The sequence below is a fragment of the Pipistrellus hanaki genome (genome assembly GCF_964339955.1).
Source record: "Pipistrellus hanaki genome assembly, chromosome: 3".
Taxonomy (NCBI): domain Eukaryota; kingdom Metazoa; phylum Chordata; class Mammalia; order Chiroptera; family Vespertilionidae; genus Pipistrellus; species Pipistrellus hanaki.
This window is the reverse complement of record NC_140505.1, coordinates 141,224,706-141,237,094: the sequence shown is the minus strand read 5'-3', so window position 1 is coordinate 141,237,094 and position 12,389 is coordinate 141,224,706. Positions and strand designations below refer to the sequence as shown.

Genomic DNA, 12,389 nt, shown 5'->3' with positions numbered 1-12,389 from the left:
CAACAAATATGGCAGTTAATTTGCATACACTGAGGGAGGGAGGAGTGAAGACTGAAGACAGCATAAAAGGAAGAGGGAGGAAAAGCGTGGGTGGGGTGGCTGCTTGCAGGAATCTTCCTGCAATGGGCTCCTAGTATATATGTGTGTGTATGTGTGTGTGTGTGTGTGTGTGTGTGTATATTTTTTAATTTTTTTTTTTTAAAGATGTGAACTCACTTAGATGACTAAAATACACTGAATGGCACACTGTAGGTGCTCAAAAAAATATTCTAAATGAAAAATTATCTTTTTTGTATAAGCAGAAAAAGCCTGGAAGTACATATACCAAATTGACAAAAATGACTCCCTTCAGGAGCATGGGATAGTAAAAGAGGAAAAGTACACTTTTTTTTTTTTTTTTTTTTTGCCTTTTATCCTTTTGTTGCATAAATTAAATTTAAAATAAATGAGCTGACTTGAAAAAACTTATTGCTGACAGTTTCTCTCTCCATTTTATCTCAATTTTATGATCCTAAGAGCAAAAAAACTTGCTGTTAATGGCTCAACTAACGGACTGCTTAAGGAAATGAAACCTATGTGCAAAAAGTGGCTGGGAGCCGAAACCAGTTTGGCTCAGTGGATAGAGCATCGGTCTGCAGACTGAAGGGTCTCAGGTTCGATTCCGGTCAAGGGCATGTACCTTGGTTACAGGCATATCCACGGTAGGTGTGCAGGAGGCAGCTGGTCGATGTTTCTCTCTCATTGATGTTTCTGACTCTCGATCCCTCTCCCTTCCTCTCTGTAAAAAATTAATAATGAAATATATATATATATATATATATATATATATATAATTTAAAATTTTATTTTATTTATTATTTTTTTTAAAGGGGGAAGCGGTATAAGGTCACCAGCCTGGCCAGGGATGCCTGGCCCGGGGTTGCACCGCTGGGGCTCCCATTTTCAGATTGTAGTTGAGTGTACACATCAGGTGTGTGCAGAGAAAGCTGGCTCACCCTGGCCGGTGTGGCCCAATTGGTTGGAGCATCACCCCGTACACCAAAGGGTGGCGAGTTCGATTCCCGGTTTGGGCACATGCTTAGGTGGCGGTTGGATCCCGGTGGAGCCTAAGTGTGAGAGGCAGCCCACCGGTGTTCCTCTCTCCCCCTTCCTTTCTCTAAAACACATACATTTATATAACTTAATTCCTCTCCCAACTAAATCAAGTAACGACAACCTCGACCGAGTTAGGTGGGAAAAGGTGGGGTACGAACTATTCTGGCTCGAGGCTCAAAAGCGACTGAGAGAACGTCTACGAAGAACGTAGGTGGAGCGCCGGCGCTGTTTTTGAGGAGACTTTAGCAAAACCTTCCCAAAAGTACCCGGCAAAAGTCGTGTCAGGGCCTCTGCTCCTGCCCTCAGTCAAGATGGCCGCGCGGGCCTCGCCCGCCCCACGGCGCATGCGCCGCACCGCCAGCCTCTTCTCTGTGCGGAGGCACCGCCCACTCCCTCCCCAGCTACACCCCATGCCCGCGTCCTCGGCCTCACCCCTCCGCTAGCCGTCCCCGCCCGGGCGCCCGAGCCCGGAAGTGGAACCGCCGTGTAGCGGAGAGGACGAGGGGGGAGGGGAAAGTGCTTCCGGGGAAGCAGGCCCGGGGTTGGTGTTTGTAAACTTGCCTCGGTCCCGGCGGGGGCAGCGGCGGCCACGGGGCTGGCACGGGGTGCTGGGCCCGGAGCGGGCGTCGCGCCGGGGGGGACCCGGCTGGAGGCCGCGCCCGGCAGGTAGGAGCGCGCCCCGGGGAGCGCAGCGTCGTCCGAGCGAGCGGCGGCGCTTCGGCAGCTCGCAGGCCGTGGGGCGCTGCGCGGGAAGGGGGAGGGGAAGGGAAGGAGGGGCGCGCGGAGAGGGGAGGGAGGGGGCTCCCCGGGGAGTGGAGGAGGCCGCGCGCGCACCGCCCCCCGCCCACGCCCGCGCGCCCGCCCGCGGCGCTACCGATGCAAGAAAGGGGGGCTCGCGTGGAGGGAAGGCGGGCGCGAGCACGCACCTTGCACGCTCCTCGGCGCTCGGCGTCGCTATCCCGTCTCCAGGCTCCCCGGCTGGCTGGCTGGAGGGAGGGCGGGAGGGGGGAGCGCCGCGCGAGTCCTCGCATGCCTGCCTTCCACCTCCGCAATGAGTTTCTGCACGCACACCGCCAGTCTGGTCTCTGCCTCCGATCCAAGTGCCCAGTGATAGCCCCTCAGTTTCTCTCCACCGCGGTCTGGCCACCTTCATAGAGCTTCGCGGATGGCCCTCTCTGCACAAAAGCCCCTGAGGGCCTCAGCTCCCTTCTTCCCTTCCTAAGACCGCAAATGCAAGCGTTTGGCCCGTGGCGGTTCCTCCACTAGAGACCCCAGTTCCTTGGGCTCTTCTTGACTGTCCCCTCCCCCCTTCACTAGGAGACCAGTTTCTTCTCGACCTAGAAAGATAACTCCGGCGCGCACACACACAAAGTTCAGGTCACTACAGGTTGTATAGCCTGAGGGTGATGATGCACCTAACAGCCCCATCTCCCTTTCTAGTTTCAGGTTTCTGAAACAGATCGTGAACTTCATCGAGAAAATTCAGTTGGAAAATCGAAACTGGCACACTTTTCCCCCCCTCAGACAATAGGCAGGAGCCCGGCAGAACCCAGGAATTCTTGAAACATCTATCTTCGTTTGGAGGACACTGAGTTTTATTTGACGACAAAGGCAGTTCAGTATGGCAGCAGGACTAAACGGACATGAAGGAGTTGATGTTACAGTGGTTTGGTGACAGTTCTTCAAACAACTGTGTCTTGAGGAAAAGGTGGATCAAGAAAACCCAGAACTTTGGGGTTGCATTGAGAAATCGGCATGGCTCAGGTAAAAAGCTCTAGAATCCTCCACCTTCAAGATAACTGGGAAGCGCGTTCGCAGTTTCACTCTTAAACGCTGCCTTAGTCAACACATTGACCAACCCAGTGAGCCAAGCTCTGTATTAAGCACCAGGGGGAGATCTAGAGGAAGGAAAGGAGACAGGCCACAGCCCCTGCCTTCAGGGAGTTTCCAGTCAAATGAAGGAGGTAGGCTATACTGCATCCCAGGCACTGATGGGACCTTTGCAAAGCAACAGGTACTCAGTTTACACTTGGTACGTTTAAGTGCTGCTGAGGGGCACGAGGGAGTAAACAGTGGTGTGAATGCTTCCTTTGTTTTGTTTTCAATGGGAATTTATTGAGCTCTTGTTAGATGCTAGGCATTGTGCCGGGGATACAAACATGAATAAGATGTCTCAGTCCCCAGCAAGCTTCTAGGCTAGGTGTATTGGGTGGGGGTGGGGGGGTGGAGGGGGTAGACTGAGAGACAGTCCCTTATATATCTTTATGTTCACACTGCCTTGCATAGTGGCTAATAGTAGAGAATCCGTGAATCTGTTGACTGAAGGAATGTGCAATAATTGAGATATGTGTACTGCAGAAGAGAGAAGGATACATCCTCTGCCGGATGGAAAAAGAAGATGAATCTTGAAGGATGCATAGGATTTTGCTAACTAATCAGAACAGGGCATTCAGACAAGGAGAACTTCATGGGCAGAGACGTAGAGGTATGGGATGATGTGATGAGGTTGGGGGCGCTACAGGTAGTTTGCTAGTTGAGGAAAGGGTTTAAATGGGGGAGGTGGGAGGGGGTGTAGAATAGAGAGTAATGGATGGAAAAATTGGGGTGAGGGAGTTGTTTCCTGGAGAATTAAGCAGAGTGTCTTTTATGCCTTGCTAAGAAATTAGACTTTATTCTGTAAAGACTGGGAACTCTGAAGAATGTTAAAGAGCGGAGTGACATCACTGTAGTTAGAAGGTAATTATCATTGTGAGGACACAGGATGGATTGGAGAGAGAGGATGACCTGATAGTCTATTGTTGGTATATTTCCTTCGTCTGGGGAGGAAAGCTATGTGCAGGGACCCTCTAGAGCCTCTCTCAGTTTTCTTCCAGGGACCCTCCCCTACCAGTCTCACCCGGATGACAGCCTGATTGCAGTGTAATTGGCTTTCCTCCGGCTGCATGCATAGCCTCCTCCTCTCCACACAGAGTAGGAGCGCTTGAGTTTCTTCCTTTGTCTGTTTGCAACCCCCTTCACAGCATCATGTTCACTCTTGTTCTGAGAAGACTGCCTTTCACTAACTTTGCACGGGGCATGGCTGAGCGTTTTACATCCTAGTTTAATTCTTAACCCTGTGAAGGCAGATACTATGATGAATATTTTGCATTTAAGGAAACTTAGGCTTAATAGAGGTGAAGTAATTTGCCCAAGATTATATGATGCAAACAGCAAGGCTAAGTTGTTGCGTATTTGTTTGTTTGTTTTTTTACCTCCAGATCCTTTAGTCCAAACTCTTTGAAGGTGAAAGAAGGGGTTCCAGGATATACTGATCATCTAAAAGGAATTTCTTTATAAGTCACACTTGTGGAAGTTTGCTGACCAACTACTACTTAAAAGTTTCTTCAGTAAGAAAAGTATAGTCTCTAGTGCTGGCTAAACAGTCAATTTAAAGAATGTAACAGTGGAAAGAGGACATTTTCTTAAACATTCCTTGCTTATGTAATTTAAAAATCTATACGTCGAGCAAGGAATGTGAAAAAAATATGGGTATGCGCATACATAAATGGCCTGGTAGTGTATGAACAGAAATTGTATATTCAACTCCCAAATCCTTCCAAATGGTTTAATTTTTATGTCTGTTATAATTGGTACACTTAAGGGATTTAAAAATCTAAAGAGAGAAATAACCTAATTTTATCGATAAACATTTGTGGAACCTGATAGGATATATATTTGGCGCCAGTGGGGTCTGTGAGGCTGAGTGCTATTGAGAGGAGGAGGAAGTTCCTCTAGAAATCTCCCATTTCAGTGGTTCAGCAGGACAGACTCTTATGGCCACTTCCAAGGCCCAGAAACACTTCAGAGTAATATGTAGCACATATTGCTTTGTACCTAGCGCAGTGCTAATGATAAAAGTGTCAATAATACTTGATTATTATGTCTAAATAATGGATGACAAAATAAGTAACTCCAGGTGAGATGAGCCGGGGAGGACTCTTGAAGGAAGCAGGGTTTCGCAGTGAGGAGGGGCATTCCTTAGAGAGAAGTAGTTTGTTCATAGGAGTAAAAGGTAGTTCTGTAGAGAGTGGCAGCCTGTTTTTGCCCTGCCAGGTGACCTGACACCTCATCTCCTTTCAACTTAGGCAAGTCTCCTGGCTTGTGAAGGCCTAGCAGGTGTGAGTTTGGTTCCCACTCCAGCCAGCAAGAAGATGATGCTGAGCCAGATGGCCAGCAAGCAGGCCGAGAACGGAGAGCGGACAGGTAGCTCTGATGTGCTGAGGTACTCCAGTCAGGTACGGAGTGGAATCCATTGTGGCACCTGGGGGTCGGGTGGCCCGAGCTCTGTGCCAGGAGATGCCAAGCTTTGATTCCTCGGTGCTTCTGTTTAGGGAAGTGGGATAAGGGGATCCCACTGGGGAATGAATGAGTATGGGTATGTTAGAGAACAAAGGAGGGTCTTTTCTATACCTACATCCCCTTAAGACCAGAGTACTTGGGGAAGAAATGGATGAGTACTTTCTCTTAACCTTTGGGCAGGTGGTTTACTCTCATTTACAAGTTGCCTAAAAGTAGCATTTGGTCTCCTGTCTTGGGTTCTGAGATGGACTGTGAGTCTAGATTTTATTTGTATTCGAAGGGCCACCGAAAAGACAGCGATAAGTCCCGGAGCCGCAAAGACCATGACAGCTTGGCTGAGTCCTCTCATTCAAAAAAGACTGTTAAAAAGGCAGGTAATGGGGTTATCCACAAACTGGTAGTTTGGTAATGGGGTGATCTTTTGTCTGTGGCTCAACTTTGAGCTTTTCCTAGATGTTTTGGTCCCTCATAGCCAATGAGTGTGTCACCCTAGTAGTTCACCCTGGTAGTTCACCTCTACCTTCTGCAGAGTATCCATGGTAAGGGAAGGAAGGTCAGAGAAGCATGAGATCCTGTGTCAAAAGGACAGGCAGACTGCACCTCAAGTCCCATTACAAATATTGAATTTGCCTAGCTGGTTTGGCTCAGCAGACAGAGCAGTGGCCTGCGGACTGAAGGATCCCAGGTTCGATTCCAGTCAAGGGCTCATACCTCAGTTGCAGACTCCTTCCTAGCCTAGGCCTTGGTCAGGGCTCATACAGGAGGCAACCAATCAGTGGGTTTCTTTCACATTGTATTTCTCTCTGTCTTGACTTCTCTCTTCCACTCTGTCTAAAAATCAATGGAAGAATATGCTCAGGTGAGGATCTAAATGTATATATATTGAGTTTGACAAGGCAGGCAGCTTAGGCCTCCCCCCTCTGGAGGATCTCTGAACTCTAAGGGATATGGGAGATGACAGCATCAGAGGAGTCACTTTGTCCAGCAGCTGGAAATAGACCGAGTAGAATGGGAGCAAGAAGGGGACAGAGAGGTAGCCTCATGACATGCCTGATTGTTGCCCACAGGTTGTAGTAGTGGAACAAAATGGTTCTTTTCAAGTAAAGATTCCCAAAAATTTTGTTTGTGAACACTGTTTTGGAGCCTTTCGGAGCAGTTACCACCTCAAGAGGCACATCCTTATTCATACTGGTAAGTCTTTTGCTCATATTCAAGGAGGGGAGAATAGTCAATAGTTTGGTGTTTGTGTGTGTGTGTGTATTATTAGGTTTATTTTATGTTATTTTTTGTTGGGTTTGTTTTAAAGGGTATTAGAAGTAAAGGGGAAAAGTAAATGAATGAGATAGAGATTGCATGGCACCATATCTAGTGTCACTGAGACCAACAGCATTGTGGACCCTTCCCCCTTAGGTGTCTGCACATTGCCAAAAGTTAAAATTTTTGGGAAAATACCTAGAACGAGGTCCCTGCCATGTATACCTCCTGATATTAACTTCTCTCTCCACCTGGGCCAGGTGAGAAGCCATTTGAGTGTGATGTATGTGATATGCGCTTCATTCAGAAGTACCACTTGGAACGTCACAAGCGTGTGCACAGTGGTGAAAAGCCCTACCAGTGTGAACGGTGTCATCAGGTAAGTTCACATGTCATCCATCCACCCTCCACAGAAACTTTTCCTTCCAAAGAACCGGGCCGGCCCCCACTCCCAGCCCAACAAAGGGCCATGATCAAGTCAGTACCTCAGGGTAAGGTGTGTTTCTCTGATTAGGCAAGGGGCCATTAGAATCCTACCTAATAAAGAAGCAATATGCAAATTAACCATCATTCTGCTGTACCTACAAGCCACACCCACCAGCCAATCAGAGCAAGTATGCAAATAAACCCAACCAAGATGGCTCAGCAGATAGAGCAGTGGCCTGCGGACCGAAGGATCCCAGGTTCGATTGGGTTTCCCAGGCAATGGAGGAAGCCAAGCTTTCTGCCTGCCCTTGCCGGCCTAAGCCTCCACTCAAGGCTACAAAGTTTCAATTATAGAAGGTAAACAAATCCAAACAGAAATGGCTGCCAGCCACAGAGCAAACAGGAGGCTTGGCTCCGTTCCAGGCTACAAAGTTTCAATTGTAGAAGGTAAATAAATTCCAGATTCCAGGGCCTCCACTTGGGTTGCCAGGGGACGTGGCTGGCCTGCAAACCACCACAGGCCCCTCACTCAGGCCACCCCACGCCCCAAGGGAATCCCCACCCTGATCCCGGACACCCTTCAGGGCAAACCAGCTGGCCCCCACCCATGCACCAGGCCTCTATCCTATCTAATAAAAGAGTAATATGCAGATTGACCATCACTCCAACACAAATTAGCTGTCCCCATGAGGTCAAAAATCTTGCCCCCATGTGGACACAAGATGGCCACCACAAGATGGCCAGCATGGGAGGACAGTTGGGAGACACCAGGCCTGCAAGGGAGGGCAGTTGGGAAGCACCAGGCCTGCAAGGGAGGGCATGTGGAGGCGATCAACCCTGCAGGGGAGGGCAGTTAGGAGTGACCAGGCCGGCAAAGGAGGGAAGTTGGGGACAAACAGGCTGGCATGGGAGTGGTTAGGGGGTGATCGGGCTGGTAGGCAGAAGCGGTTAGGGGCAATCAGGAAGGCAGGCAGGTGAGCAGTCCTGGATTGTGAGAGGGATGTCTGACTGCCGGTGGGATCGGGTCTAAACGGGCTGTCAGACATCCCTCTAGGGGTCCCAGATTGGAGAGGGTGCAGGCTGGGCTGAGGGACAACCCCCCCCCCCCTCGCCCTGTGCATGAATTTCATGCACCAGGCCTCTAGTAATTATAATAAAAAATTATTATAATAATAGCATTTCTTAAGGTCTTAATCTATACCAGGCACTATGAGAGCATCCTTGACATAGATTATTCTACATTCATTCTATAATGTGTTGTCCTCATTTCACATGTGGGAAAACTGAGATTGAAAGAGGTTAAGCTTCCCAAGGACACAGCAGATCAAGGCAGAGTCAGAATTCAGTCAAACTTCAGAACTGGAAGAAGAAATATAATCTCTGCACTTAGAATCAGTATCTGATCTGATGAGAATGTAAGAGCCAGGATCAAAACAAAGAACAGGAGATAAGAAATGATAACACCTCCTGTATGCTTTACTATATCTCAAGCTTTGCTCCATGAGCTTACATTGAATCTTCAGAACTCTAGAATGAAAGCTCCATGAGGCAGAGACTCAATAAAAATTTGATGAATAAAGGAGCCACAGTCTGAGAAGGCACTTTTAGCCCCATTTTTCAGATGGGTGTACAGATTGAAAACTGTCAGGTAACTTGCCCAGAGTCACACAGGTTCTTAGTGGCAGAGCCACAATTCACACTTCTCAGCTTATTTGTTCTTAACCACTATGCATTCATGCCATCTGTGTAAATCCTGGGGCAACATAGAATTGGTTTTGTGCCTCCTGTGTGGGGAAGACGGGTCTAACCAACAGGTATCTGAGTTTCTCCTCTCAGGCACTTACCCCTCCCTTTCTTCTCAGTGTTTTTCTCGGACAGATCGATTACTCAGACACAAACGGATGTGCCAAGGGTGCCAGTCCAAGACTTCCGACGGGCAGTTTTCTCTATAGGCGCAAGGGGCCCTGGGTGGTGGGAGTGCTGAGAAGAATCTACCGAAGAACACACCCTCCTCTGGTCTGACGGTCCCACCACCACCCCGTGTGTGCCTGGCCCCTCCTGGAGGAGCGGACCTAGGAGACCGGAAGAGTGCCTCAGGGGACAGCAGCCCCGGAGCCTCCGCTCTGTAAATAATCTGAGACACACTATGAGTATCTCGGGGAAGTTCCTACAGCATTCCTGGGCAGGAAAGCTAGTCCCTGGACCTTTGGCTGACGTCATACGTAGGGGGACTCAAGGTACAGGACCAAGACTGAAATGGCTCCCAAAACCTTGGACTCCAACTGGCAGCTGAAATGAAAAAGATTGGGAGAGGGATTTGTTTATTTGTTTGTCCTGTTCTTCTTTAATCCAAAAGCATTTTCAGCAGGTACACTGTGGATACAGGTAATCTGGAGGCATGGAACAGTGGCCACAGGGACGATGTGTGGTCCAGCCCTCCTGGATTGAGTTTCTAGTTGCAACTGATCCTCAGTGTTCCACAGCCCTGCACCTCACCTCCTGTTTGAAGGAGAATGGGATCAGGGATGGCAGCTGAGCTTACTTTGGCTTCCTTATACACTGTAGGGACAAAAGGAGGAACAGTAGGAGGAGCAGACGAGGGCTGGATCCGAGAAGAGTGGACAGGTACCTGATATATCCTCTGGGGAAGAGTTAAGAGCTGTGCCCACGGATGTGATGAACCGTGCCACACTGGTACCTAATGGGGTCAGCCTAAGTGCCTTCTGGAGGAAACTTGGGTGACAGTGGCTCATGAAGCCCTTTCCTTCTCTCTCTCTGGGCAGTCGACCTTGGAAATAGTTTGTGGCTACCTCGCCGCCATTGATTCCTAAGCCAAACGGGTGTTGAGCGGGGAGTCATGGATATCAAAGTAGTTCTTCCTCCTTGTGCCCTCTTTAGAACCACCCAAGACTAGTCCTAAGTTGAGTAACAGCTGTTCTGGAAACAGGAATTGGGTGTCCCCTGACCTGACTGTTGAGCAGTGTGAGCTGTTCTCTCTGCCCAAGTCCTATCACTGTATTCAGGTAGAGGAGATAGGGATCTGGCCTTTCGTCCCAAAGTGCAAGATCTCAGCTTCCTTCTTGATGGCCGTCCCTACCCAACAGAGAACTGGGGGGAGCAAAAGAGCTGCAGAGAAAGGACAGGATGAAACCTAATGTAGGTTTTATTCTTCACCATATTCTTTGCTTCTCTCTGCTCCCAACACCGTCCTATCCACCCTCAAAAAAATGATCTGGGGTGTGTGTGAGTGTGAGTGTGTGTGTGTTTGGAGATGGCATATTATTGAGCCAAACCTTTCTCTGGCCTCTGCTCAGGGGAGGGTGAGCAAGACACAGCCTCCCCCGCCCCAGACCTGAGGGTGTGTAAGATTCCGGCAGGACCTGAGGAACTCATCTTAGGGAGCGGGAGGGCCTTGTTGTAGAGGTTTTGTTTTGTTTTTGTTTTTAGATTGGCTGAACAGAGTGGGGCGTAGATGTTTCTCATGTATGCCAGGGGCTTGTGAACATGAGTTTTCTAAAGTGAAATAAACCCCTCTTCCTGCTGAGGAAAGGATCCTTAGGGAAGGTCCTGGGGTTTGTGGCCGGCGTTCTGTGGCCTCCCTGCCCTGTGGAGTGAGGAGTGATCATGGAGACTTGATAAACCTGACCAAGCTGTCAGTGGAGATCATGTGGCTTCTGGGAAATGTGATTTCTTTCCCAGAAAGTGTAGGGAACAGCAGCACCATGCTCCTGGCTGCTGCCTGTCCTGGAAGAGAGCAGGGAGCAGTGGGGCAGTCCTCCGTGCCTCTGAGGTGTGAGCATTTCAGGGAAAGAGGAGAGGGGCATGACCCTTTTAGGTTTTTCCTGAGAGCGTCTGAGATCCTTCGGGGAGACCTTGAGGAAAGTGCTTGCTGCCAGTGGTTTAGGCTGCCACTCACATGGGTTGTGTCAGAACCCGCCCTGTGGTCCCTGTTAGGGCATTTTTCTGCATGTGAGCCAGCCCCTTCCGGGAGAGTGCTCTGCTCCAGCTGGAATGTGTCTGTTGCTCGCCTCTGGGAATGTGTTCTGGGAAGGAGGGTACATTTAGAAAGCTGTCCTCCCAAGAGCGCTTTTGGAAATGGGGGGCCTCGCTCCCTGCCGCTCCCTGGGGTGGGGGTTGGGGTGGGCGGGCGGGTGTGGAGAGAAGCACGTGAGTGGTCCATGCCCCTATGTGTGTGAATGTGTGTTTAGGTCAGGATGTGCCCTGGCCCCCAGCAGGCCTCAGCTTCCTGCCTGAGGGGGGCGGGGGGAGGGGGGAAACGAAGTGGATATGTAGAGCCATACCAGAACCACTCCTGCCAACGCCTGGGTGTGGGGGAGACCCAGGAGCAAGTGGCCAGTTGGGTTGTCCAGGTGCTGATGTTCTGGGGCCATGGATGGATAGGAGAGGGAAGCAAAGAGGTGAAAGGAGTGATTTAGCGCCCAGGGGGGCCAGGAGCCCACTTACACCCCAGGGAAACCATGGACAGACCGCCGCAAAGGCTCCTGGGCCAAACACCCCACCCTCCGTGTGCTGGGAGGGATCTAGCACTGGAAAGATGCCTCAGGTGTGTGTGGACTGAAGGGAAAGGGAGATAGGGCAGGCTCTCGGAGACCAGGATCTGGAATTGGACCCGGGGAAGAGGAGCCCCAGTTCCTGGGTGAACTGCCATACCAGGCCCTGCCAGCCCTGCCCTGCCCAGCACCTCAAGTCTTTCCCGTCCACCCCAACAGCCTCTTGTCATCACTTAGCTACTGACTGTGCCCCATGGCTTGACATGGGAGGGTTAAGAGACGCAGAGTCCCTCCACGACTTTTAACCCTCTCCTCAGACTCTGCCTCCACTGAAGCTCTGGGGCTTTTCTCTTAATCCCTCCTACCCTTCCTCACCACCCACCCTCTTTCTCTTTTTTTTAATATACTTATTTTGCTATTGGGGGGGAGGGGGTTATCAGATGAACAAGATCACTTTTAAATGGTAGTTTTTATAAGATGTTATAAACTTGTATCTTTTTACCATTAAAGTGCAGTGTATGTTCCTTCGTGATATATTTAGGATATTTAAATAAAAAGAAAATGGGGCTTTTTTACATACTATCTCATCTTTGAAAGGAATATCCTGTGGGGAGTTTTTTTCACTGGGACCAACGTGATATTCCCCCCATATTACCATCCTACAATTTCAATACCCTTTAAACCGCCACCTTAAAACTCCCCTTCTCCACAGGCAAGCAACAAGTAGAATTGAAACCAAGGTATCAATATAAATACTAGAGGCCC

The 12,389-nt window shown here is 49.6% G+C and overlaps 2 protein-coding genes across 13 annotated transcripts in view; one reads left to right on the top strand and one right to left on the bottom strand.

Annotated features, from left to right (window-relative positions):
• CSAD (cysteine sulfinic acid decarboxylase) overlaps window positions 1–2,133 on the bottom strand; it is a 28,213-nt gene extending 26,080 nt beyond the window's left edge. For 2 of the 6 annotated variants that reach the window (XM_084877316.1, XM_084877314.1), the window contains exon 1: window positions 2,022–2,133. The gene's annotated coding sequence lies outside the window, so the exon portion shown is untranslated. Of the gene's footprint in view, window positions 1–1,656; window positions 1,797–2,021 lie in introns of those variants that run through there. The other 4 variants (XM_084877315.1, XM_084877313.1, XM_084877312.1 and 1 more) reach the window with 3 other exon arrangements.
• Window positions 1,622–12,206, top strand: ZNF740 (zinc finger protein 740). Of its 7 annotated transcripts, none has more exons than XM_084877328.1 (8): window positions 1,622–1,761; window positions 2,536–2,859; window positions 4,353–4,481; window positions 5,220–5,369; window positions 5,714–5,803; window positions 6,501–6,624; window positions 6,948–7,066; window positions 8,976–12,206. In XM_084877328.1, exons 4-8 carry the CDS (start codon window positions 5,286–5,288, stop codon window positions 9,063–9,065), a joined length of 507 nt encoding a protein of 168 aa, XP_084733454.1. In that variant the 5' UTR covers window positions 1,622–1,761; window positions 2,536–2,859; window positions 4,353–4,481; window positions 5,220–5,285; the 3' UTR covers window positions 9,066–12,206. The 7 variants fall into 7 exon arrangements, with proteins under 7 accessions (XP_084733454.1, XP_084733457.1, XP_084733451.1 ...); XM_084877331.1 differs by having other exon boundaries at window positions 4,353–4,490; XM_084877325.1 differs by lacking the exon at window positions 4,353–4,481 and adding an exon at window positions 3,454–3,580.
• Window positions 12,207–12,389: the final 183 nt, after the last annotated feature.

What these genes read in the sequence shown, in the direction of transcription:
- ZNF740 (XM_084877325.1), top strand. An exon ending in TGCTGAGGTACTCCAGTCAG is followed by an intron (nt 5,370 to 5,713) that starts GTACGGAGTGGA and finishes TTGTATTCGAAG; the next exon opens with GGCCACCGAAAAGACAGCGA. An exon ending in AGTGTGAACGGTGTCATCAG is followed by an intron (nt 7,067 to 8,975) that starts GTAAGTTCACAT and finishes CTTTCTTCTCAG; the next exon opens with TGTTTTTCTCGGACAGATCG.